Here is a 26,184-nt window from a genome sequence, read left to right on the forward strand (position 1 = left end):
CAGACAAATAATCTCAAAAGCCTTACTATGTAAAGTGTGATCAGTGGGCCAGCAGCACCAAAACCACCTGGCAGCTTATAGGAAAGGCAGAATCCTGGGCCAGACCCCAGATCTATGGAATTAAGATCTGCATTTGAATAGGATCCTCCTTGGATGAACATTTACATTTTGAGAAGCAGGGTTCTAAAATCCCTTTCAGACCCTTATCACTGTGATCCTCAATCAACAAGCCTAGCATGAACCTCTTTTGGGTCCCTGATCTATAAACAGTCTCAAGTAGAGAAGAGGAGGTCCCATCCCTCAGTCTCCCACTCTGAAAACCAGGGGACAACACAATGCAGTTTGTAATCAGGCCCACACTTCATGCCAGGCACTGATGTCCTTACGGGGATGCAGTGTGTTTGGGGAAAGAACACAGGCTTTGGACTCAGGCTGCCCTGGGCTGGAACCTGACCCAGCTGCCTGGGTGACCTGGGGCCAGCTGGGAACTTCCAGGGAGCAAGATGCACTCTGTAAAGGGACTAAACTCACCCATCTCATTGGGTCTCAATTCTGGCTGTCTTTCAGAATCAACTGAGGTGCTTTAAAACAAAATGCAGATGTCTGGGCTCTACCCCAGAGAAGTGGATTTAAAGGAGCTGGGGCAAGTCCTTGACAATAGTGTTATTTCAAAGTTCTCCAGGGGAATCCTCTGCGCGGCCAGGATTTAGATCCGGCGACCTTCCTCTTAAGGACGGTGGTAAGGGGCCAAGGAGGTAACTCTGCCAACACCAGGCCCGAAGCAGAAGCACTCAGGTTCTGCTAACTTCCCTTCGGAGTCAGGGTGGCCACACCACCTGTCAGTATCAGGACCGCTCTCCACAAACAAGGGCTGAGAAATCCTCTATGGGAACCAAGAGGTCCATAAAGTCCATGCCTTGGGCTTCCCACTATAATTTTCTTACTTACTAAGCATTAGTGTTTAGGATCTTAAACAATTGTTGTTGTTTTTTTTTAAGGAAAAGTGTACTTTTTTTTTTCTATTTTAAAAGTAACCTGCCTCTTAATGCACCTTTTAACAGAGCTGCTTCCTTAGGAAATGATTCCAAAGACTCCCCATAGCCCTCTAAGTTACAGCCTGCCATCCCTCCAGGCAGCTAATTAAAACACCTGGTGGTAATCATGCGCCTTCCATACCGTGTCCTACCGGGGCAATGTTCCCCAGCAGTTGCCACGACATTGCCCCAAAACAAGGGCAGCATAAGTTATGAACTGTCACAAGGCTTTACAAACAGGCTTTGAGAGAGATGCTAATAACTCCACACAGAAAGAGCACAATATTTTGCCTTAACTTTTTTTTTTAATAGAAGGGCTTGTCAACTAAAGAAATCGGTCTTTAAAAGTCCAGCAACACATGGAAAGATAGGTAAAAATCGATACCATATTCCTCTTCCCTTCCCAAGCAACTATTAATAAACTCCCTCAGCTTTCAATGTGTCTATTACCTTTAGAGTCTCGGAGAGGAAGGAATATAGGGCACAGAATCTTCACAGAGGCTTTCCTGCCAACTGCCTCTCTTCTGTCTTCTGCTTCTGCAATTTCCCCTTGTTATAGAATAATGACAAAGAACAGATCAGATGTGGCCTCAAAGGTGCATCTAACCCCACAATAACAGGGGGCTGTTTGAGGATGTAACCAAATGCTTCCTTCCCTGGTGCTCTCAGAAATCTGCTGGAATGCTAAGCTGCATAGATGAACATATACTTCCAAGTTGCTATTTTTTTTTCAACCTCTGCTCTTCTCTTTAAATTCACTTGGTTTTTGCCCTCCTCCTATCATGCACGGCCCATTCGCGTGGTGCTTTGCAGTTTATGAAGCCCACCTTCAACATTTCATTGACCCTCTCTGTCAGACAGACTCTTTAACCCACTGCATAAAAGGAAAAGTCAACACAGAGAGAGATTCCCTCATTTGTCCAATGTCACACTACCATAAAGTGACAAAGTAGAAACTGCAGCAAGAGGATGGGTGAGGGGCTGCTAAAAGCTCTGCAGACACACTCCTTTCCCTCCCACTTCTATCTCCCCAAGCAAACCTGTCACTGGTAATTGAGATGTTCTCGCAGAGACACTGTCCCACTTAACGTGCTACTGATATCAGGCATAAGATCTCCCTCCAGGTCCTTGGCCAGGTTGCCCTGAGATCTGTTTCTCCACCTTTCCCTGAAGTGCCCAGGTGCTGACACCTGCAGGGTGCACTGCCAACTTGCCAGTTGGCCTCTAGCTGGATTCTACCATTGAGAGGCAGACGCAGGGTGGGCGGAAGGGAGAAGCCAGGGCGTTTGCATGTCTCTCTGTGCCTAAGGCTGAATCCTCCCATCCTTCAATGTCTTTGGCCTGTGTGATTCCAGCTCCTATGAGGAGGCCCGTGTACCTCGGCTCCCAGGACCACCTCTCTCGTTTCTCTGTCTTATGACTACCAGTTTCTCATTATTGCTCATCCCTTGGCTGCCTCACCATCCCTCCTGTGGCTTGGCTCTTTTGTCACCCATGTAACAAATTATCTGCATGAAAGTACCTTCTTTGTCAATTACTTGGCAGGTTCCTGTTTTCTGGTTCGACCCCAGCAGATATAATCACTTTTTTTCAATTTTTGCACATTTGTATATTGAGTTGACTACAGAGGGAAAAAGAAAGAAAGAATCCAATTTTACTGACAGCTTACCATGTATTCCTGGGGCTTGGCGCTTTTATATGCCTTGTATATTTTAGTCCTCAAAATAGAACTGTGGGAAACATATTATCATTTTTCTCCTTTTACAAAAATCTGGATTTCTAAAATGTGACATGACCTGCCCAAGGATACAGAGCCAGTGAGTGGAGCAGTTAAAATTCTAATGAAGGCCATTTTTTTCTATCAGTCACAGAACAGAGACCAGAATAGAGACTAGGCTGAGGACTCCATCTTGAACAAGTACTAGAGATGATGACATTGTAAGTCCCAAAGAGCCTGTAGCATGAATGACTTAGATTTTTTTCTTTACAAGCATTGATTTAAATAGTAAGAGAGCAACAATACATAATATAATTACTATGAGACTTAATATCCAACACTGCCCCAGCAGTAGAGAAAGGAAAGTCTGAATCCTATCTAAGGCAGATTAGTATTCTAATATTATAATTAGTATTTTTTTCTATTATTAATTATTTGGCAATAAAAAGACAAGGAAGAATAAATAAAAGTGTGAGTTACATTCAGACCTTTGTTGTTGGAGTCTACAGAGTCAAAACACAAACCTATCATATTTCCCAGTCATTTGCATTCACTTCTGTAGGTGTCTAGTGGAATTTTTTGCTAGCATTATTACTACACCTAATCTCCCATTCATAAAAACATCCCCCTAGACTATGCTGTAAAGAGTGAGGAGAACTCGTGGGAGACTCAGAAGTACTGGACTGGAGTCTTGGCCTTAGTATTTATGAGCTGTGTGACCTTGAGGAAGTTGTCTCAGTCATCTGAGGTTCAAATTCCTCATCTGAAAATAGAAATAATTATATTTTGTCTACCTCCTGCAATGGGTCAATTTGAGAATAAAACAAGCATAAGGTTGATACATTCTGCAAAATATAAATGGCTGTACAAGTGTAAGGGATCGTGGTTCTAAAGTCCGTTGACATTCATTGCTGTTTTCATCCTCAAAGCAGTCTGCCACACGTACTTTTCCGCATCAGCAAAATGCATGAATATGAAAAAGGTAAGTTGAATATGAAAAAAACAATTTTACAAAAGCCCGTGCAAACAGTAGTCAAAATTATCTCCATTTTCTTCAGCCTTTGCAAATGGCAGTCTTTAAAACTGGTGGCCTTCCTGGACATTTTTGGCTACTTGTGTAATCGGAGGATTTCTTGCCTCCCCAGCCTCAGTGCAAGAGAACACCAAATTCTGGGGTAAATTCACTAAGCCAAGTGAAGCTGAGGATCAGATCCTTGTTCAGGTGAACTGATACAAAGTGCAATTCTACCACCCTGTATATGTACATTTTATATACATGTACATCATATATATTATTTATATATACATATATATACATTATATACACACACACACACACACACATTTTAGGTACTCTTCAGGCATTTTTGTGCATTGGTCTTACGAGCCTATAGATCTGCCCCTCTTCTCTTTATACTGCAGAGTCCTATGGAGAAAGAAGCAAGCGGAAACAGAAAAAGATTGTGGAATTCCTTACATTTATTTTTAGATCTAATTTCTAAGGACTAGTCCTTACAATTGCATATCAAAAAAATTAAAAAGCAGCTAATGATTCAGAAGCAAAGAGGAATGCTTCTTACATACAAGGGAACACCTACCTGTCTTAAAGAATTGCTCAGGAAGTGGGTTCCCTTCTTCTCTGGTCCCTCCCCCCCAATCTTGCACACTCAACACCTATTTGTAAGTGCCTATGTGCCCTGCACTGAAATGAGTGGGCTGCTGAGGATACAGAATAAACAGGGTACAGCCAAGTGAAAGAACACGTGACTGACGAGCTCCAGCCCCGCCCCACAGCCCCCATCTCCTGCCAGGCACCGTGATGCTTTGGGGCATGCTGACACTGCTGTCGATTTCCGGTCTGACCTTGGGCAGGTTACTTTTCTCTTTCCTCCCAACTTACAGAAATGTGATATTCCAAGTTGGAGGAAAAAGAGAAACTGAAAAGATTGATAAGGGAAACAGGTTCAATGCGTCCCATGCAGGGCTCTGATGGAGATTCATGTGCACTTCAGGTTTTGGAACTGAGAGGGTTTCATGGAAATCCTTCCATTTTAAAGGCCATGCAAACCTGGCGTTCACATGCAATGAAGGGCGACTTGCAGCTGCTTCTAATGATTTTAACGCTGCGACAGAGCAAAGCGTTTTCCTATTTTCAACCCTAGCAATTTGGTTCAAGCATGATCTCAACCGCTTTAAGCTTTGATATTTCTAGCTACCTCTTATGCTGTATTTTCTCTTAATGCCACCAGTCATGTGTGAAATTCTGTTGCAAAACTAATCTTTGTGGGAAATGATATGTAATGGCTTCTTTAAAGAGAGACATCGAGAGAGAGGGCAGCAACTATGACCTTTGTGGGTTTTTTTGACATGTTTTTCATAGTGCAATACAAATGGAAACATCTCTTTCTCAAGGTCAAAGTAGAAATAGGTTTCTGCTTAGATAAGCATTCTGCACAGGAAAATCTTTGAAAATTATCCTTAAAACTTGATTTTTAAAACCTCTAATGTATATAATGGTTGTTAAACTTGAAAAGCAGCTGTGTTCAAAAAATAGCTTAATATCCAGCTGATTAAATCAACACTTAATGTGTTATCTTTTAGATGAAGTGGAAAGATTTAGAGATACCTAAAAAATGTGAATGAGGAATATTTGAGTATTAGGCACAGTTGTAATAAGGCACAACTTGGCAATCCAATGTGAAACACACACACATACACACACACACCACACACACACACACAAAAGCTTGGGTGCATGTATGCCAACATATCTTGTCTTATCAAGGGAGGTTTCAGTCAAAAGCAGCTGTGGCCAGATCTTCTGGAATGGAAGTCAGAAACCACTAATTTAAATTTTTCATTTGTTTTTTGGAACAATTACACCACCCACAAAAGGGTAACTTTGCAAGTCATCATTATCTCATGAATTTTGGAACTTATCCCTTAAATAAACCCATCTCATTTCCATATAATTACAGCAACTAATAAGGTCCTTTAAAAAAAGAAAAAAAATCAGCTCAAAATTTAAGGGTATAATAAGGAATCCATGGTACTGGCATATTGATCAAATTTGGAATTTAGCTCCTTAAAAGAACTTCATATGAATTTAAAAGAGAACTCTCTTGAGGAAGAAATCCTTCGGTTTTGTGAAGTTCTCTTAGATATCAGGTCCAGCACACTACAATCCTTTTGACAGTGTTCACCTGTCACATTCACCATCCCTTTATGCAGTAATTTATTGCATGTCATGCAGATTCATTTGTAATCAAACATAATGGCAATGTCTGCAAACCTTAAAAAGCTGAATTTGCACTAACAAGCATCTTCTGAAATTATTCTCTCTCCCCATCACCCTGAGAAGACGGAAGCCCCTCTAGAGTGTTTAGAAAGACTCTAGTGGACCTAATTCCCCATAACAGATTACTCAGTACAAACTAATTAGGACGAGTTAAATGTTTCCATTGAAAATACAAAAAGACAGGGATGTTTTTCTCTGCTGCCTGCTGTTTTCCGCTCGTTTCCTTCCTCATAACCTTGTTGCTTAATTGTTTTCCTAACATACTGCTCTAGAGGTGAAACTTGATGGTCCAGCCACAACCAAAAGTGTAAATGCCAACTTGAAAATGTTCTTAACATCCCAGGGGAAGAACAAAAGTCCTCCTATGACAATGTACAAACGTGTCTATTATAGGCAGGGGAATAGGTCTCTGGTCTAGAATTTTCCTACCAGACTTTTTTCTAGTTATTGTATTACAAGCTTCCTCAATTCAGTATTTTTTAGCATGATGGGCATACCACTAGGTATTTTTCCTATTTTCCTTAGGCATTATAAAGAAGACAGCCATGAACAACACCAAGCGGAGTTGGAATGACTCGTTCACAATTCCTGAATTTTGCTTGCCCTTTTCCTCAGGTTTAATTAATACACTATTAATAGTAGCTCTTAGATAAGCTCTAATATATGTCTCTCAGTTCTGCTCATTTGTTGAAGGAATATAATTTCTTTTTGGGGGAGTATTCTCGTGGAGCAAGCCCCAGCCCTTTCCCAGTGTAAGCACATGCTAGTCTCCACCTGGCTGACTTAGGCCTGAGAACATACTCATTTTTGGTCTTGCAGAAGTCTCTGAGTGCAATCAGTTTCCCATTTTCTCTCCTGATGGCAAAGGGTTGTGATATGGCATCTCTCTGGCCAACAGTGGACAATTAGTGAAGTTGACATGACCGCTGGCAACGACTCACCACTCCAGCAATGGAGAAATGTGCTGAGCCAGATGGAAAGGGGGAGAGATTCAGACATACAGTGCTCGGAGCTGGAGACAGAACACAGTTACAACTGCTGCCAAGCTCTGAGAAACAGCCAGGATGCACCTGCCCTTCATACTAGTACACCCTCTTAACCAAACTGTAACTCGGCAGCCCAGGTCTGTTGTACTGACAACCACCCACAGCCTCTTCCTTCATCCGGGGGGAAGTCTCCCAGCTGCCTTGCTTTTATTTCTGGATATATTATTAACGGCTATTCATTCTTAGCACTTGTACTTTTTAACTATGTAAAATATTTATGAGGGTGGGGAGGGTAACTTTATAAGTACTACTTTCCCTTTCTTTCACAGTAAATCAGGTTGCTGACTGGGATTTTCCACACTTCTTCCTCCTGTGTGAACCTTATTTTTAACTCCCAGTAATAAATGCAAGATCGATTGAATAACTAACAAAAATATCCACGGTGACTCAACAGCAAACTCTTAAATCACTACACAGTAAGTGCAAAGGAACAATTATTGAAAACACTGCACTCAAATTTCAATAGGAGATAAGAGTGAGGCTTAAGTCATTAAAAGGGTCCATTAGCCTTGTACATCTGAGACAGCACACTCAAAACATGCGCTCTTCCTGAGACCTGGAAACATTTCATATTCCACAAACTTGCACCTACGCAACTGACAGCAGCTGATCAAGGACAGGGTCCAACTGTCCAGTCCCTAAGGGGAAGGAGGAGCCTGGAGAAGCAAGCTACGCCAGCTTGTTCAATCAATGATTCTTCAGTTATGTTTGAGTGTGTCTGGCGAGGGGGCTGGGGGTGGGGAGAACGCTACACTGACAAATTAGATTATTTATAAAGGAAGTAAATATCCTGCTTGCATATAAGTTTACATGGTGTTACAGCATCACCTTGCTCTTCACCACTCCCTGCTGGGGATGCAAATAGAAGACTTCTGACACCTCTACCCCATTCCCACAAATCAGCAGAAAAGCCCAAGCATTCAGCCCCTCCTTCTCTTTGTCCCTGTTCTCCCTGACTTGATAAACCATATGCAGTTCAAAAATGAAGAAGAAAGTACTGGGCTACCAAACTACAAGGAAAATAATTGTTTTGAAAAACTATGTGAAGTAGCTAAATTTTGGAGACACACACACACACATGCATACATACGTAGTCTTAGGGATTTGCAAAGAGAATGCTACTGAACCTTAGCTTGCCTGGGCTGTATAGCTCAATTCTACTTGCCCTAGCTCTTGTACCATGTATTTTATTATAGACAGGTGGGTGTCCAGGGTTCTGGATGTCTAACAGCATGAGTGAGGGGCTGCATAGCATAACCAGAAAGAAACAGCATTCCTGAAGACACACGATTTCCTCCAGGAATAGAAAAACATATCTCATGCTGGAATTATGGTAAGCCTGAAGCATGTTCATGACACAGAGGGCAACTTTAGCCTTGCCTTTAAAAGAGTACAGTTTCATCTGAAGTAGGACATCACATTTCAAATGGTACTATTAAAAACTTGCATTACACAGTGAAATTAATTGCCCTGTGAATCACCCTGCTTTACAAGGCGGCTGGACCAGCATACAGTTAATAACATGAGCCACCCCAGTGAACATTTCCCCATTGGCCACATGATGACCCAGTACAGCATGAATGGCCACTGACCAGTACTTTTTGCTATACCACTACTCTTGTTAACCTGGCTTCCACACCATGATCACATAACGGATTGTAGCAAGAGGCTAAAAACTTAAATTAAAATTATAATCTACTTTGCATCTCTCAATACCATTACAGATGCTGAGATTGTATCTTGCCCAAAAGACATATTATCTTTACAAGCTTTTCCATTTATCAAAAATATATTCCTGATAAGCACTTGCTATTTTACCAATTGCCGATACATAAGCCTAATACTTGTTCTACTACCGCCTGGAAGGAGGTGTTGTTTAATTCTGGATTCTGCTTCAATTTGGCTATGGAATGGGGATTGCTTCATCCAAATCAATTTTAGTTATTTTAAGACTTCTATTCTAATATGACACAAATTATAGGGAAATCAAAACTGTTGTCAAGACGACTAAAGGCATTCAGCTTTTGCAACTTGGGCTCTTTCCATACTTTCTCAAATGTTTCAAAGGCTCAAGAAAACAAAACAAAGCAAATAGTACACACAGAAATAAATGCCCAAGAAATTAATACTGCCCACATGCAAGTTTATCAAAGTACCTCTTTAATCTGAAAAAATGACTCTAGATTCCATATTGAAAGCAAACCAAGAAATCACCCAGAGCATTTGACTGGTGGAATCCTTCCCTAACCCCACTCCAGTTGTTCTCACAAACCTTTTAGTATCAGATAGATGCCCTTCGACGATGCCGCGGGATGGAACTCACAGAAGGAAAGCATAACTCCAGGGAGGATGAAAGGATATTCAGTCCTAATCCTTGGCTTCTTCTTATTTAGTGAAAGGATTTTGCCTTCTCTGCCAGCAGTAAGTTGCAGCGTTACAATGCAAATGTGCTGTTCGCAGCCCGCTTACAGTGCTCCACGGAGAGCCCAGATTTAAGCCTTAACATGTTTCCTGTACTGCAGGCAGCTCAGCTGAGGACCTAAGAGAGGTCTTCGCCGTGGTCCACAACTATACCGCACAAATATTTAACAGCCCCAAGACCTCTGAAGGTTTAAAACAATATGCATTTTGTGCGAGGCTGCCCTAGCTAGAAGGAAAACTGGGATGGAATGAAGCAGTGTTCTCAGCGGCTCAACCACTGCACACCAAGGAATGTTCTCCCCTTCTGCTTCAGAAGTAGGGGAAAAACCAAAATGCTCAGTGAAATACTGACACTGACTTAGCGTTTGCAACATCTGTAGCAAAGGAACTTTGTTTCACATTCCATTAAGTTACCCCATGCCTTCACGCTGTACCATTTCTCCTTCCCCTAGCTAAAAAGGCCAACTTCCTGCAGAGGAATCTAGGCAAAGTTTACCACCCCCCACCCCTGTGTCTTTTCTTTTCCCAACTTAAACTCATCCGCGACTAATGAACAGCTCCAACTGTAGCACAAAGGAAGCTTGGAAGGCTGCACAGTCTTGCTCCTCCAGTTGCCAACTGAAGGTAGGTTTAAGGTTTTTTATTAAAGGGCTTGTCTGCACCGATGAGCTGCTGGGCACCCCCGTCATTACATCATCAGAGTCGACACTCACCAAAATACATTATGTTTCTCATTAATCAGGCAGCCGGAACCCCGCCGCGGCGTCCTCAGCATCAGCTCGCACGCAGGGCTGACTCGCGGAACAGAGCCGTTTCATGCTACAGCCGGCGCGGACGGCCCGGCGTGGGGAAAGGCGAGCGCCCAGCGCGCCTCCTCCGCGGGTGAGAGCCTCGCAGGCTGCCGCTCCCGGGCTACAAGCCCCGGCGGCTGGAGCGTGCGCTCCGGCTGCCTGCTGCACTGCCCATCCTTACTGTAATCCGACTCCTCCTTGCGATGTCCTTGCCGCGCCTGTGACATCAGGGCTGCGAGTACTACAAACAGACCCCCTCTCCACCCACCCCACCCCCGGCCCCGCGACTCCACGAGGTGCTGCGATTGCCGGCCTGGACCAACCGCGGCTCCCGGGAAGCTTTGACGAGCCGAGACCTGGGAGGGGGCGGAGTGAGGGGCGCGGGAGGGTGTCTTAGAGAGAGAAGGGTCCCCGGATCCACCTAGGAGTACACAGGGGAAGTCACCGGGCTGCTGCGGGATGTCTGCCATTAACGTGTAATGAGACACACTTGCGTCCCGCCACTCCCATGAATACCATTATCCTCGCCAAAATAAAGCCTCCCCTCCCAAGTTAAAAAGGCAGCGGGAAAGGAGCGCTGCCCTGTGCCTGCATTCTCTTTGCTGTAGGCTTTGGGCTTGGTGTTTGTGAGGCTTATACCTAAAAAGGAATAGAACACGCAAAGGACCATTGCTAGGGTCAAAGAGGCTTTCACTGAAAAGGGGGCAGGCAGATCACAGAGACCCCATAGGTGGAGAATAGTTATTTTTATTTCTTGAGTATTTTCTGAAGTAGGTTGATAGAGAAATGCAAAGAAAAATAACTGGTGATAAAGTCACCTCCCAGTTTCCCCGGATGGCACTTGCTGCCTCTCTTCGTGGGTGGTAGAAGGGACACTGAGGCTGAAATGATCTTTGACCCCTGAAGGGGAGAGACACATTAGCCTGAAAGACAACCAAGGCTATGTCATAATTCAGGTCGGGTCACAGGTATGCTGTAGACACACACACACACACACACACACACACACACACACACACACACACACACACACACACACACAAACTCCCATTTCATTTGAGATGAACAGTCAGGAAAGGCAAAACTTAGCAAAGCCTCTGGCTCCTCCAATGGTCTAATGAATTGCATTCCTTATCTTGCATAGGAAAGGATGTTAGAAAGAAATCTCTGAAAGCTGCGCTGATTAATACTTAAATGCGCAGCATGAAAAATAAACCCACACAGCGGGTTCAGTTTCCTAAGGACTTATCACTTTGGGACCCAACTTACCTGTTGGACCATTTAAACTTCAAATTTCTATTTAAAAAAAAAATCCATGAAATTAAGAACTGAAGATAAAGAACTGTAGCCTATGGAAGGAAGCAATGGATATATTTTTATAAAACATATCGTTTATATTTATAAAAATATATATTTTTAGATATGGGTTTTCATAAGCCATGGTAGCAAATATTTCCACACTGAGATATTAAAATACTCAATGGCCTTTCCTTGCATAATTCTGTATCTCTTGGTGGATTCAAGGCATATTGGAACTAGGGAGCTAAAGCTCCTAATAATAGCTGGCTGGGCAATCTTGTGAAAAAGCTTAGCCCCCCATTTCCTCTTTGTAAGAAAGCGCTGTGGCCAACTTCCTCTCTGACAATGGATTATAGGGAATTTGGCAAATGCAATTAGGCAATCATATATAAATCAGAAACATTACAGTGAGTCTTGGCATAAATCAAGTGATGTTCTTTTGGAAGTACTCTTCATTTAAACCAATTTGGAGGAAGAAAGTTTAAATAGCAAAGAATATTTACTTTTTTACTCCTTTTGTACAATTAAAAATAGAATGTTACAGGAAAATACTGAAGAAAACACCTTAGTGCTTTTCCTTTGAACAGATGGAAATCATCCAAAAGTACAATTAATGGTCCTTCCCTCAGGCAAAAGAACCATCTGTAGCAGAGCTTCCTCCTGAAGCTCATCGGCTGTCCTTACCTCCTACGTGGGCTAGGCGGCACTGTAGTTTAATGTTAGAGTTTTGGGTCCTCTGGCATTCTGTAGTTAGAAGATCCAAGCATTGAAAGTTGAGTTTAAAACAGGTGATTTAAGATAGTAAAGGCTTATTTTGATAACTAATAACACCTTTACATTTGCATGGCATTTCACAATTACGAGGTGCTTTCACTTATGTCATTTTTCTTACTAGCAAACTAAGATATAGAAAGGTGGATAGTATCAATGCCACAAATGAAGAACTGAATGAAGCTCAGACATTAAGCCACTTTCTCGATGTGGTCGGTAAAGAACAATTATCTACTGTTTCTATGTTGAAATTATGTTAGAGTCCCCAGCAGAGTTCTTTATTCAAAGAAATAAGTTAAAGATTTCCCATTTACAGTGGTTCAGGTAAAGGTCTTCTCCAAACAAATTATGACACTGCATGTTTCAGAAGAAAAAAAATCTACATAATCAGAAACATACAGGCAGAGTACTTGGTAATTTCCATTCTTGCTTAGACCATGAGGATTATGCCTGAAATAGAACATTGCCAGTCCTGCTTAGTCTATGAGGATTATGCCTGAAATTGCAGCATGTAGCTTCTAAAAGAGGATGGCTTTCTGAAGGTTACATCCAACAGTGGGATTCTGTTCAACCAAAAGAAGGAAGGCATCTGCGTTATTTAAAGGTGGATGCCCTATCTCCCTCCAACTGAGAATTATCTGTAATGTCAAGACCACAGATACAAATGTTGCTTATCTTTTGGATGGAAAACAAGTGACTTTTATTTTAATTCTAAACTTTTTACTGTTTCCCCTAAAATTAGTTCATTTGCATATACCTAGCATATTTCTGAAAGAAATAACTGCAACTGATTTTATTTTAAAATGGAATAACATCCAAATAAAGGTATAGCTGATGTTGGCTAGACATATGGCATTGTGGACATACCAGGGGTGCCTAAGAGATGCTTCTGAATGTCACCATCCAGCAAAGGACCTGGTGCACAGCCTTGGCCTTCGTCTATCTCCAAGAAGGTCTGAAAAGTTTGGAGATCCTAAGGGGGAATCAGGTCCCTGCTTGCTGGATACAAATATACCTTTCACTATTAAAGGATGCCTTAAAACCAGGTACATATTTGGAGTGAAAATATGGTAAGATGAGAATGTTCTGTCTGCTCAACTATCCAGATACATGCCTGCTTGCATCCTTCCTCTCCTTCAAGTCTTGCTTAAAGGTTTACTGGTGCTATTGTCCCTGCTCCCCCTTTTCATGGCATCAGACTGCCTTCACCCCCCTCCTGGCTCTCCTCATCTCCTTTGCTCCCTCCTCACTATCATAGCAGCTATCACATCTGACACACTGCGGTGGACACGTGTCACTTTGATCTCTCTTCGCTGGAATATCATCTCCACGAGGGCAGGAACTCCTGTTGATTGTTCATTGCTGTGTGTTGACAGTCCTTACGAGTATCTGGCCCTTGTTGCTACTCAATAAATACTGGTCAATGAATGAGTGAACATACCGAATACAACCATATTCTATGTAGGCACCATACTTTGCTATGTGCCTGCAGTCAAATCTTTGAAGTTGATGGTGTTTTATGCAGAGTATTGATGCAAATTGAATTTGTCCACGCTCAGCAGCAGCTGTTCTTAAATTCCATGCAGTACAGATGCCAGGTGGTACTGCAGGGCACAGTTTGTGAGCTAGCCTGTTCCTCTTAAGTTCTCAGAGCTGGATGCAGCAGCAGTTTAGCTTTGGGTGAGCCACTTGTGTCTTCCGAGCCCGGGTTTAGTCTACTTTGATTTCTTATATTGTAGCAATAAAATTTTATCCAATGTTCTTAACTCCAGGCTTGCCCAAGTCCAATCCATTCTGCATACTACCTCCATTATTATCTTTTAAAAACAGGTATGGTCAAGTCACTCCCTTACTCAATACTCTTGTCCATTGTGTCATTTTACCTACCAGGGTAGCAAAGGCCTTCAGAACCAGACCCTGGTCACTCCTCCGCTTCTGAATGCTTTATCCTTCATACTCTTCATTCCAATCCCATGGCATGACTGCAGTTCCCCTAAAGACTATAGTCTCTCTTATCTGCTCTCTTTACCTGGACAGTCCCTATTCAGCCTTTGGGTCTCTGTTCAAGTATGATTTCTGCTAAGAGCACCTTCCTAACCTCAAGACTGAATGAAGTGCTGGTCCTATTTTTTTTCCATATAGTACACTACACTAATTCTTACTCTAGGACTTAAACATAGAGTGGGGATTTCCCTTTACTTGTCTGTCTCCTCAGTGAAAAAGGATGCTCCTTATTTCTAATCTCCATAACTTAATACAAATTACTCTTTAATTAATGAATTCATTATTTATCTATTAACTCATTCAACACTTACTGAACTTATTGAATAAACTCAGTATCTTTGGAAAGCCTACTTTGTGCATGCCTTGCTTTAGATGCTGGATAGAGAACTCTGCAGGAAGTGCAAAGGCCAATGGGGAACATGCTTGAAGAGTACCAGGAACATTCACTCAAACATTTGTTGAGTGAAAAACAAGAAAAACAAGGCCAGTGTGCTAAAGCAGAATAGTTACTGAAGAGCATATTAAGAGTTGAAGGGAAATAGGTTGCATAAGCCTAATTCAGTAGGACTTTGTAGACATCTTATAAGGACTCTGGCTTTTATTCATGACTTATATGGGAAGCCTTTGGAGTAACACAGTTTGGCATATTTTAACAGGTTTACTATGGCCAATGCATGGAGGATGGATAGAAAGGAGCAAGGGAAGTTGCAAGATGACCATTTAGGAAGATTTAGTTATAATCTGGAAAAGAGACGGTGGCATGGACCAGGGTGGGAGCAAATGGTAGAGGTGGTAAAAAGTGGTTGGAGTCTGTACATATGTCAAAATGAGTCAATAAGATTTCCTATGAGTTAGGCAATGGGAGAGAAATAGGAGTAATGGATTATTTAAGATTTGGGGACTGAGCAATTGAAAGGATAGAATTTCCCCTGACTGGCAGAGAGAAGATATGGAAGAACATGCTCCACTGGGGGTTAAGAGGTAGTCAATGTGGGGCATATTTAGTTTGAGATTCTTATTATGTATTCAAGTGAAAATGTTACATGGCAGTTCGGCTATATGGGTCTGGAGTTCAGAGGAGAAGTTTGGGCTTAATATTTAATTTTGGAAATCATCATTTTATAGATGGTAATTAAATCCATTATGTCAGCTGATATCCTCAATGGAGTATACACGGAAAAGGAGAAGAGGGTCAACATTCAGCCCTGGGACATTATAAGAGCAAGAAGCTGAGTATGTGGGTATTCGGTGTTTGAATATTTGTTGAAATCATAATAATTTGTTGAATGAATATTTGTTGATATATGAATGACATTTGATAGAAGGCTATTCTTTTAAGTCTCAGTTTGCCTCTGTCTGCTTTACAATCACCATCAAAACAGTTTGAAAAGTGGAGAAATAAATAATTTGTCTGTATGAGAACAAATGCATAGTTCAATTGCTCTATGTAGTGTTTTGATCAGAATTTTTTAGATTGTGTATATACTCCTATAAACTCATAAATCATCTTTATTCTTAGATCCTCACATGATGCTTCCCCTAAAATTAGTGGCTCTGGGCTTTAGTCTGGAAATGTAACTGCACTCCAAAACACCGTCTATCTGAATTACCCTGACTTTGGAGACATTCAGTAAACCCTTCTATATGTCGTCCTACCTATTCTGATACTCAGTGAATAGGGACTCTTTTACAATATGTAGTAACTGGTATTGGGCACCCTCTTAAAATATTTATCTTGAAGTTGGCTGTAGCCTAGGCATGTTTATTCATTCAAAAAAGTCGTCACTGGATACTCATGTGCCAAGTTCTGTACTAGGTACTGAAAGTACATCAATGAAATTACAGAAACCCCTGCCTATACAGAGCTTACATTCTATGATTTCCATACTTCAACTTATCCAGAAACATTTGGACCCTCTTCCACCATGGAGAGGAAAGAACCTAAAACACCCTTCATCTCAATCATTCATTGGTTACAGTTTATTGCTTGTTCCCTGAAATAGAATGGACTTGAGAGAAGAGTATGTTTGCCGTGTTCATGCCATATCCAGTGTCTAAACAATAGAGCTATGCAACAAACATATGTTGAAAGAAAAATACCTCAAAAATCTTCTACCTCTAAATGATGCTCCATCTTGATCCTACTGAGGATATAGTTATATTCCACAAGGAATGCCCCTTTGTATTCCCCTTTATTTGTCTAGATAGTTCTATTCACCATCTGAATCTGCTCAGATGTTTTGTTTTCTAAGAAGTTTTCCCTGGGCTTGTGTCAGACTTATGTGTTTTCCTAATGAGCACCCAAGCATTCTTTGCATAATTCTATTACAGTTCTTATCAGATCACATTTCCATGACCTCCCCAGTTGTTGACAGCCTCCAGGTACAGGAAGCTCTCTGGGGTCACAGAAAAAGTTAGATATATGTTAATTCTTTGAATGATTTAACATGCCCCGGAACATAGCAGAAATGCACACCGAGGATGTGTCATGTTGGGTTAGTGAGTGGCGTGCCATGAACATCAGACATTGTCCATGATTCAGGAAGCAGCAATCTCTGTTGCGGTCGTAGACAAAGATCAGAGCTACACAGCTAGGAGGAGACAGTGGAGTAACCTTAGGGTAGAGAGAGAAATCCCAGAGCTATGAGGAAAGGCCAGCCAAGAACTGGAGTGCTGATCAGTCATCGGGCAAAAGAAAGATCAGAAATTTTGTGGGTGGAGCACATCAAGAGGCCAGTCTGGGAGCCAAGTGCCAAGTGCCAGAGACAAGAACAGGGAGTTTAGGCAGACGAATTCAGGGGAAGCTGGTCAAGCTCCCTGCTCCTCTTACAGGTAACTTTCACAGTGCGTTTGTCCTGATGGATAGTCCTGCTTCCCTCATAATAGGAAGCAGCACAAGCTTCCTTCCTCAAGGCTCTCAGTCTATCTTCCTGACATGCCCCCCTTTGTTTTTGTCTCCTCCCTACCAAAGCCTTTCAGGGAGTTGTTCATATTTTCATCTAGATTTTTATAAGGTTGACTCTGGACTCTTGCTTTTTATCTATGTGGATACTGTCTCCAAATATCGATGGTGCACCACATCATACCTTTGGTAGCCCCATACCGCCTAGTTTGGTGCCGCTCTCATAGGAAGTTAAATCATTACAACTATTATCACTGAAAAAAAAAAGAAGAAGAAGAGGAGGAGGAGGGATTGGGGTGGGGTGGGGAACGGAAAGGAGGAAATCCTAAATAACAAGGCACTGATCTCCAATATTTAAGCTACTATGCTGCTCCTCAAGTCCTTGGAATCTTATTTAAGGAGTTGAAGCACATATCCAAAAATATAAGTAAAAACAAAGGTAATATATAAAGTAAATGACAAATGAATAACCTAGGACATGCATGACAGAGGTTGGTAAAAGATGAAATGATGGTAACTTCAGGCAAACCTGGAAAGCTGCAGAGGAGAGGTGGAACTTAAGCATGGTCTCTAATATTGGCCCAGATTGGTAAGACACAGAAATGTTGGCAAGTGACATAAAACAAGATTATGACTGTGAATACTCCATCTGGAAGACCAAGAACCAATTAGAGTATTAATGAGCAAGTTTCATAAAACATTTTCATATGAAATAAATTTGGACAGAACAACAAAGGGGCACTATTAGATGTGATCTCACATTCCAAGTTAAAGGGTTTGAATTTTATTTGACAGATAATGTAGGAAGTGTTTGCTGAATGAATACATGAAGGAGTCTCAAAGTGTTTCCAAGGACAGAAATATAATACTACGCCATGGAAGATATTTGGTGACATGATAGCATGAGTTAATGCATCTTGTATAGTGGGTCAAAGATCTTTTAGGCTCCAGAGGTTTCCAATTTTTCTTAAAATAAAATTCATTTATGGTTCCTGGGCAACAATTTGAGAACCAGCCCTCTCCCACCCAGCCCCACAATAAATGTGTTGCAAGCAAAATAGAAGAAAACAGCATCAGATTGAATTTCTTCTTTTGCTTTCAAGAAAACAAAAAAAAATCCTTCAAGATAAATTGAGGACAACTCTAGTAAATTTGGATGCTTTAGGTCATATACATTCCATTTTTACATATACTGTGATAATAACTATATAGAGTGAGCAGAGAGACAGTGAAACTCTGCCCCAATGTTGCAAGAATTCACAAAGTAATTGAAAGTGTTTCCAAGTGTGCATAATTCTGTGCCTGCAGTCAAATACAGTAGATGGAAATTTGTTTGACTTCTTCTGTCAAAATGTCTAAGACACATAGAGGAAATGTGTAAATGGAAAAAAAGTATTACAGTTTCAATATTTCAAATTATATCTCAATTTGAATCTTGGCTTTGTTCAAACACAAATCCTAAAGGCTCGTCTCATCTCTGATCCATTTGGTGGCTAAAATGACTGCACGTGATTTTTACCCTTGACTCAGAAGTGTCAGTTCCGGAAACCTACAGTATTTGTCACCATGAATAGCATTTAACTGCAGCAGTACCCAGAAGAGCTCTGCACGGCCACACGTGAATAGGACTGGAGGAACTTAATTAATCTTGCTGTCACTTCCATGATGCTTTTCATTAGTTTTGCTGCTATCTGATCAACTGGCCTTCTCTGTATTGGAAATGGCTACCACAGCCTCTTGTAAAAGCATTTTCACAAGGTAAACAAAGACTCACCTTTCTGGCAGGGAGCTTTATGCAGACAGACATTATTACTGCTCTTCTAATATGGAAGTAACCCTCACACTTCATAGTTAAGCTTATAAAAATCACAGGAAACATAAACCTCTAGGCTGTCCCGGTGGTGAAACTGCTTTAAAATCTACACACAGGTCATGTATTTGAAATAAAAGGTCACAATTTTCTTTAGTTTTCTTTACATTCTTTTCATGAAATACTGATGCTCAGTGCTCTAATAGGAGTTATACTGACTAAAATATGGTATATAATTCATAAGAAATCTAGACTTTTCCACTGGTAAATAGACTGACCACTGGTAAATACGGGAAAGTTGGATTTAACTGATAGAACAAAACAACAGATAATTCAATGGTAGAATTTGCCTTCTCTGTGAGTCATGTTTTGGAAAAGATTGGTTTAACACATGTATATTTAAAATATGATTTTATTTATATGCACTCTTTTTTACATTATGTTTTCAATGCTGACTATAATTTAATTTACTCCAAAATACTGGCATGATTTTATAAAATGTTATTGCATTTTGACTATACAAAAGTCACTTTGTGCTTATGGGATAACCATGGAGAATTGAGAAAGGAACTCACTGATAGCTACATGTATGGTAGGCTCTGAGGAAGACAAACAAGAGAGTAATGTGCCTCCTTTCCTCATGAGGGGAAACCAGCCTCCAAAATAGTCCCTGGTGATTCTTGTTTCCTAGTATTCATACTGTTGTGTAGTCTCTTTCCACTTTGGATAAGGCCAGCCTGTGTAACCAATAGGATATTGTTGAAATGACCAAGTGTGACTTTCAAGATTAGGTCATAAAAGATAAAGTGGCTTCTGTTTCTCTCTCTTGGGTCACACCATTTAGGATAAGGGAGCTGCCGTGCTGTGAGGACACTCAAGAAACCCCATGAAGAAGTATATGTGGTGAAGAGCTGAGACTTCCAGCCAACATCCCTCATGGGTCTGCCACACATCTGAGTGAGACACCTTGAAGATGGACCCTTCCAGTAAAGACAAGCCTTTAGATACCTGCAGCCATGAGCAGCATTTTAAATGAAGCTCATGAAATACCCGTAGTCAAAACAACCCAAAACTGAGCATCTCTCAGATTCCTCACCCATAGCCAGTGTAAGATGATAGACACTTATTTTAGGCTTCTAAGTTTAGGGTAGTTTTTTAGTGTTTTAACACATTAATAGATAATTAATGCATCATGGAAGTGTATAGTGTAGTTGTTGCAATGAGGCTTCTGTACAATATTAGTGAATATTATGACAATGTGATCTGGAGCTCAGCTGATACAGAGCTAGACATAGGGCCTTAAAGAGGTGAGGTGTCCCTTTGGGTCTTGGATTCTTAATTAATGAAATGATGGTGTGGTAATGAGTGAGGTCACCAATGCAAGAGCCTACAGAGAGAGGTGAAGGACACAGCTGCACAGGGTGAGCTAGAGCTAAGTTTACAGAGAGAGCTGGAGACTTTGACACACCGGAGGACATGTGTCAACGATCAAGGGAGTGCCCATTACTAAGCTTCAGCTGCTGGTATGTCATGAGGGAATGTGGACCCCACGTGGCCAGATTCTTCCTTTTTTTTTTCCAGTTTTTACTTTCTAACACTAAAACATTACCCATTTAATTACAAATTTTCATGGAATTTCAGTTTGAAGCCACAGGGGTTTTAAATTATGATTCAAACAGCATTTTTCTTTTTTCTCTTTTTTTGCATTTTCAACATCTTCAGGATTTCTGCCAAGGATCTCCACTATTGTGTTCAGCTTTGCCATCAGTTCTTCCCTTCTACCACTACCTGTACCCTTTTCTCTCTCACATTCCGACTTCCACCATTTACCGACCGATGATTATTCTCCTCAGCCTGGTGAGATGCCTTCCACTCAGCCCACCAGGCCCTTCCCCATACTTTCTTAATTTATTGAAATGCTGCTCATCCTTGATGGTTCATTCACATAGCACCCCTCTTCTAAGAGGCTCTTCTTGATTGTCACACTCATAGCTAGTGATTACTTTTCTTAAACGTCAAGAGTAATGCTTTTTATCCCTTGAGTTCTATCAGGTACGTCTCCCTGTTTAGAATGTGAAATCTCCTCTGGAAAAATTAATGTCTCACTCATTTTATTCTACTGAGCATTTTTATAATGCCTGTCTGCAATGCACTGCCTCGCTCTCCCTGAAATGGCAGGCTTGATGCTCAGTGGCTAGGAGTGCTGTAGACTGATGGCTTTCACCTGCCAGCTCCTTAGGGCACTGTTTCTTCTGCTGGGAATGGCATTGCCAAGGTTTTACCCATTGTAGTGAAATATTCAATGATCATTATTGGTGTAAAAAGGCCTGGGCGTCCTAGGTCAACCTGGGACAACTTGGTCCAGCTGGGCCACCCACCAGCTCTAGAGCATCCAGTGTTGTCTTTGGACCTGTACTACTGCTCAACCTCTCCCGGTCCCCAGTCCAATTCCTCTGCTGCCTTCCACGGTACTAACCCAGAGCACCCTAATAAACATCCTGAATGCTAACCTTGATCTGAGTCTATTTCCCAGAGAATCTATCCCCTGACACATTCATTGAGTAGGTACTCAATAAATGCTTGGTGGTATAAATTTAAGTCCCAAGTACCTACAGACAAACAAGACTAATCTCCCAAAGAGGACAGTATGATAATTCCCCAAAATACCCTTGAAATTGCAGATAATTTAGGAAGAAAGCCTACCTTTTCACCAGAGACTTGTTGATTTTAGAATTAATGAGATGAACGGAAGTCCAGAATTTAAATGAATGCCCTGGTCTATGTACTTTGTCTGAGTAATAGTGTTGGCTTAAAGCTGTCAAGTCTTCCAAGAGATAGTCAATCATGATGCTCTCCCCTTCCTTCTCAACAAAAGTAATCACCTAACATTTTATCTTTTCTAGAAGGTGTCATTACTTTGAAAAGACAATAAAAGTTTCACAGGGGTTTCTGTATACTGGAAAGTTTTCATCTTTGAGAAAAAACAAAAGGAGAAAAAGATTCTAATTAACTTGAGCATGAAAAAAAATAATGAGCTTTGAGGAAATTCCATAACTTTGAAGTATAAAATTTGTTGGGAAATTCTTTCAACTGAGTAATTTATCATGTTTTTAGTGCCTATCATATATAACACATATCTTTTAATATTACATTGTTTTAGTTAAATAACCAGACCATTCTTTATGGAGGGAAAAACAAAAAGCAAAAAACTGTACCTTGGAAAAATCTGTTAAGCACAGTTATATAGAGAGAATGTCCCCTAAAGAAACTACTGACAATAAGGCTCTGACTCATGTTACCACTAACAGGTCATGGACTAAAACCAAGTGGTTTATCACCCATTTCCTAGTCCAATGCTTAATCTGGAAGCTATTTAATTTTTTCATTCGTTCGCTTATTTAATGAATATTCATCGAGTGCCTGTTTGTTAAGCACTGTGCTTGGGAACAGGAGTGATCAAGATAGATCACTTTTTGGCTTCATGAGACTTTCAGTATTCCAGAGAACGGAGGGTTGTAATGAAGGGTGGGTCAATGGCTTCAATAATATGTTCAGATGGGCAGAAAGGGAGGGAAAGGTGGGCAGGCAGGGAGGTTAGAGAAAGACTCTTGAGAATGCATGACATTTGAGTTGAAGAGTGCAGATAATTTGAAATTAGATAAAAGTAAGGGAAGCATATCCCAGCCATAGTTAACAGCATGGGCCAAGGCCTAGAAGAAGAAGGAGTATGGGAATGAGAGGTGAGAGATGTCTAATAAGGAAGGGCCAGGGGAAGTGGTATAGAACAAGGTGCGACAGGTAGCTTGTGAACTTGCAACAGAGATTTGGAAAACTACAATGAACTTAATCAAGAAAGTGATAGACCTTGTGGTTATAGGTTCAAAAGGTACTAGAATAGCTAGTTACTAAATAATCTTTAGAAACAAAGTCCTCAGATAACCATGTGACTTTGAGATAAGCAAATGCAGTAATGCTGTAAATCTCTGGTATAAACCACAGGTTTCCTTGCTTGAGCTTTCTGTCTGTATGCCATCCAATGAAACATAGCAGGCAAGAAAAAAAAATCTTGCCTGGCTAGGCTTGTCTAGTCAGGAATCACCAATTCAACCAGTTTCAGGGTAAATCAGCTTTTTACAGCTGCTGTGGGAGCTGAGCATTGAATACAAGCATGAAAGCTGAACAGTTGATTGACAGTTGACCCAGACTAGCCTTCAAGTGATGGAATCAGTGTGTTGACTAGATTAGAGTCTGTGCCACACACATATTGGCACTGAAATACTAAAACATATATAAATACTATAGGATTCATGTAAGAAAATAGGGAAAATGACTTGGAGGCATATCCCATAAATTTTTATGTTTATATGCGAATTGTGGTATAATGTCACATTTCTAGTTCCCAAGGCCAAATTTTTTCCATTGTTTACTTTTCTTCTGCCCACAAATTTCCTAATAACTTCTGTCACATTTTGAGTTGCCCTGTTTTTAAAGATCCTCAAGCACTGAGTAGTATTCTTAGACTGCTATTATCTAGAGTTGCCTCAAGAAAATAAAGTCTCAGATGTTTTCAGTGGCCAGAAATGTCCTGTTTCTTTTCTAAAGTTTCAAAAATGAATATCTTTGTAATCACAGTAATATTTTACAAAGTAAGCTTCTATTTCAGAAAAATAAAAGCACCCATTTCCCAAAGGTTATGTATGTACAGCATTCACCCACTATATATATATATGAAAATGTGAGTATGTGAGATTTTACTGTCTTACTTTCCTAGAAATATAAGTAAAGCATCAATCTTGATGGGAAATATAGGGAACTTTGACATATTTCCAGGTGACTGCCAAGCCATCCTCCTCTCTGGAGAAATTTCCTTTCCATATGAAATATGCAGGACTTACTCACCCCCTGAACATGACTGATTTGATTAGGGTGGCCTCTGAATAGGATTTTCTGAGACCTATGACTTCTATGACCTAGCATGAAAAGATAACTGAGACAATCATGTTTGTTCTCAAAAATATAAACTAAGAGATAGAAGGAACTTGTCAATCGGTGATGGGCCCTGGAGTAGGAGGTCATATACACTTGGATCATGTAGATTCATGTGCAAAATGCATAAGCACAGGAAGGTAAAATAAAGGGGAAGAGGGAGAGACACAGGACAGCACACACACTGGGTGTGGATGGAGAGAGAGGTGTTCTTCCAAGTTATTCAGTGGTCTTTTCCCCTACACTTTTGCAATAATCTTATGTTTCCCCCCTAGGGCAACTTTAATAGGTCTCTGTTCCTCCAGGGCTAATATCTTTTATTATATCAAGGTAATTGGGAGAGATTCAGTAGACTGACACTAAGAGACGTCATGCTCAAGTATTGCATACTTTAACCTTCTGATTACTAAGCAAAAGAACACAAGATGGCAGAATTGTGAAGAAGGGAAAGATGGTAGTCTAGGGGAAAAAGGAATCAGTCATACTGGGGAGAATCCAGGGTATTCAGGAAGTGAACTAAAAGTACTCACTGGATTCTGAATCATGGTTTCTACAAGGAAAAAATAACCTCTTCTAGCTCTCCAGATGAAAGACCTGTTTCTTCCACCCTTTATTTTCCAGTAATATTTTCTGAAGATGTGCAAGTAAGTAATAGGAGTAAAAGCTTTTGTTTCTTAGTGTTGTCATGTAGCCCACATTCCTTATGTTTTTGTGTATTTTCCTGACAGTCAAATATGTTTTATTAATAGAGTGATGATAAGCATTGACTTTTGTCAACCAGTTGATTTCCTATCTGTTATGGGTGAGCAACATGCTTACTGAACTATTAGAACACACACACACAAATCATGACTTTGGTCCACATATTAAGTCATGGTCAGCACATTTTTTTAGATGAGTTTGTGTTTTAGGGAAGAGTAGGATTAACAGGGCTTCGTTAATTCTGTCCTTTATATCGATTTCTGGTAGCTCACAATAGCTCTGGTATAAGCAAAGATATGGCAGGAGAACATAGACAATTTTATTAAGCCACTATGGAAAGTCAGTTAGGGATGGAGAATAACAAGGAATTAAGTAGTAAGGAGAAGAAGAGTAAAAGTTAGAATAGATAAAACTTAAAATAAGATATATTAAATGGAGTAAAGATAGAATGAAAGGATATAATGAGTTAGAAGGCAAGATGAAGTAGTGGAGATCCTTGAAGTCAAAAACCCAACAATAAAATTGTATTTACTAGAAAAATCATTGGTACTTGAACCAGTGCACTTGAAAGGATTTGTGGCTACAGGTCAAGAGGACAGCCAGATGAGGCTCTATTAATATAAATCTTATCTAATCCAATACTTGTTTCAAGTTGTGGACTTGATGGCCATATATAATGTTGCTACCAAATATGAGATCTTATCAAATCCATTATTTTATATTTTCTCATGAAATGTGACCAAAGAACTAAAGAAACACCCTTCACACACACACACAAACACACACTGGCTACTTCTGTCTAAGCCTAAACTGAAACAGAACTGGCTGGCAAATTATCAATTGAGAGCTTTACAGAAATCAGAGTTCTTAGAGGAATACTAGTACAGTATGAGACACCCACCCTTAAATAAAACTGAAGCTACACGTTTCTTAAGTTTATATAATCATTCTACAAAATATATTTCTCTTTTTAGCTCAGTTCCCTCTGGTGTTTAACAGATTTCACACATTCTTTACCTCTAAGCTCATGTCTGAAGCATTTCACAATTCTGTTGATAACATCTTACATGCTTCCTCAGCATGTTCTTCTTAGCAACAATACATTTGTTGTAATTGCCTTGACACTTGCCTGTTCCTTCACAAGACTGTAACATTCTTGGAGGCATATGCCATGGTGAATACACCCATATCTCCAAGGGTCTAGAGGGTGAGTCACAGTAAGTACCAATACATATATGGATGTATACATAATGAACATAAGTGGATGGATAGATGGATGGATGATGAATGGAGAGAGTTGAGGTGGACTACGGGATGAGGGGAGAGAGAGATAAAATGAAGAAAGAGGGTTATATAATGTGATGTGAGTATATGAAGTGAAAGTTGCAGGTGTCTGGATAACA

The 26,184-nt window shown here is 40.6% G+C and overlaps 1 protein-coding gene across 6 annotated transcripts in view; it reads right to left on the reverse strand.

Moving 5' to 3' along the window:
- The window catches only part of ZNF385D (zinc finger protein 385D), a 986,127-nt gene that overhangs the window by 275,222 nt on the left and 684,721 nt on the right, over nucleotides 1-26,184 (reverse strand). For 2 of the 6 annotated variants that reach the window (XM_073223832.1, XM_073223833.1), the window contains exon 1: nucleotides 10,230-10,571. The exons of 1 other annotated variant lie outside the window; for it this stretch is intronic. Coding sequence is in view for 2 of the 5 variants with exons in the window: in XM_036999460.2 (XP_036855355.1) it covers nucleotides 9,368-9,431 (64 nt within the window). In the remaining 3 variants the exon portion in view is untranslated. Of the gene's footprint in view, nucleotides 1-1,484; nucleotides 1,571-9,367; nucleotides 10,176-10,229; nucleotides 10,572-26,184 lie in introns of those variants that run through there. 3 more of the 6 variants (XM_073223831.1, XM_036999460.2, XM_073223834.1) reach the window with 3 other exon arrangements.

This window comes from Manis javanica, chromosome 15 (assembly GCF_040802235.1).
Source record: "Manis javanica isolate MJ-LG chromosome 15, MJ_LKY, whole genome shotgun sequence".
Lineage (NCBI taxonomy): Eukaryota > Metazoa > Chordata > Mammalia > Pholidota > Manidae > Manis > Manis javanica.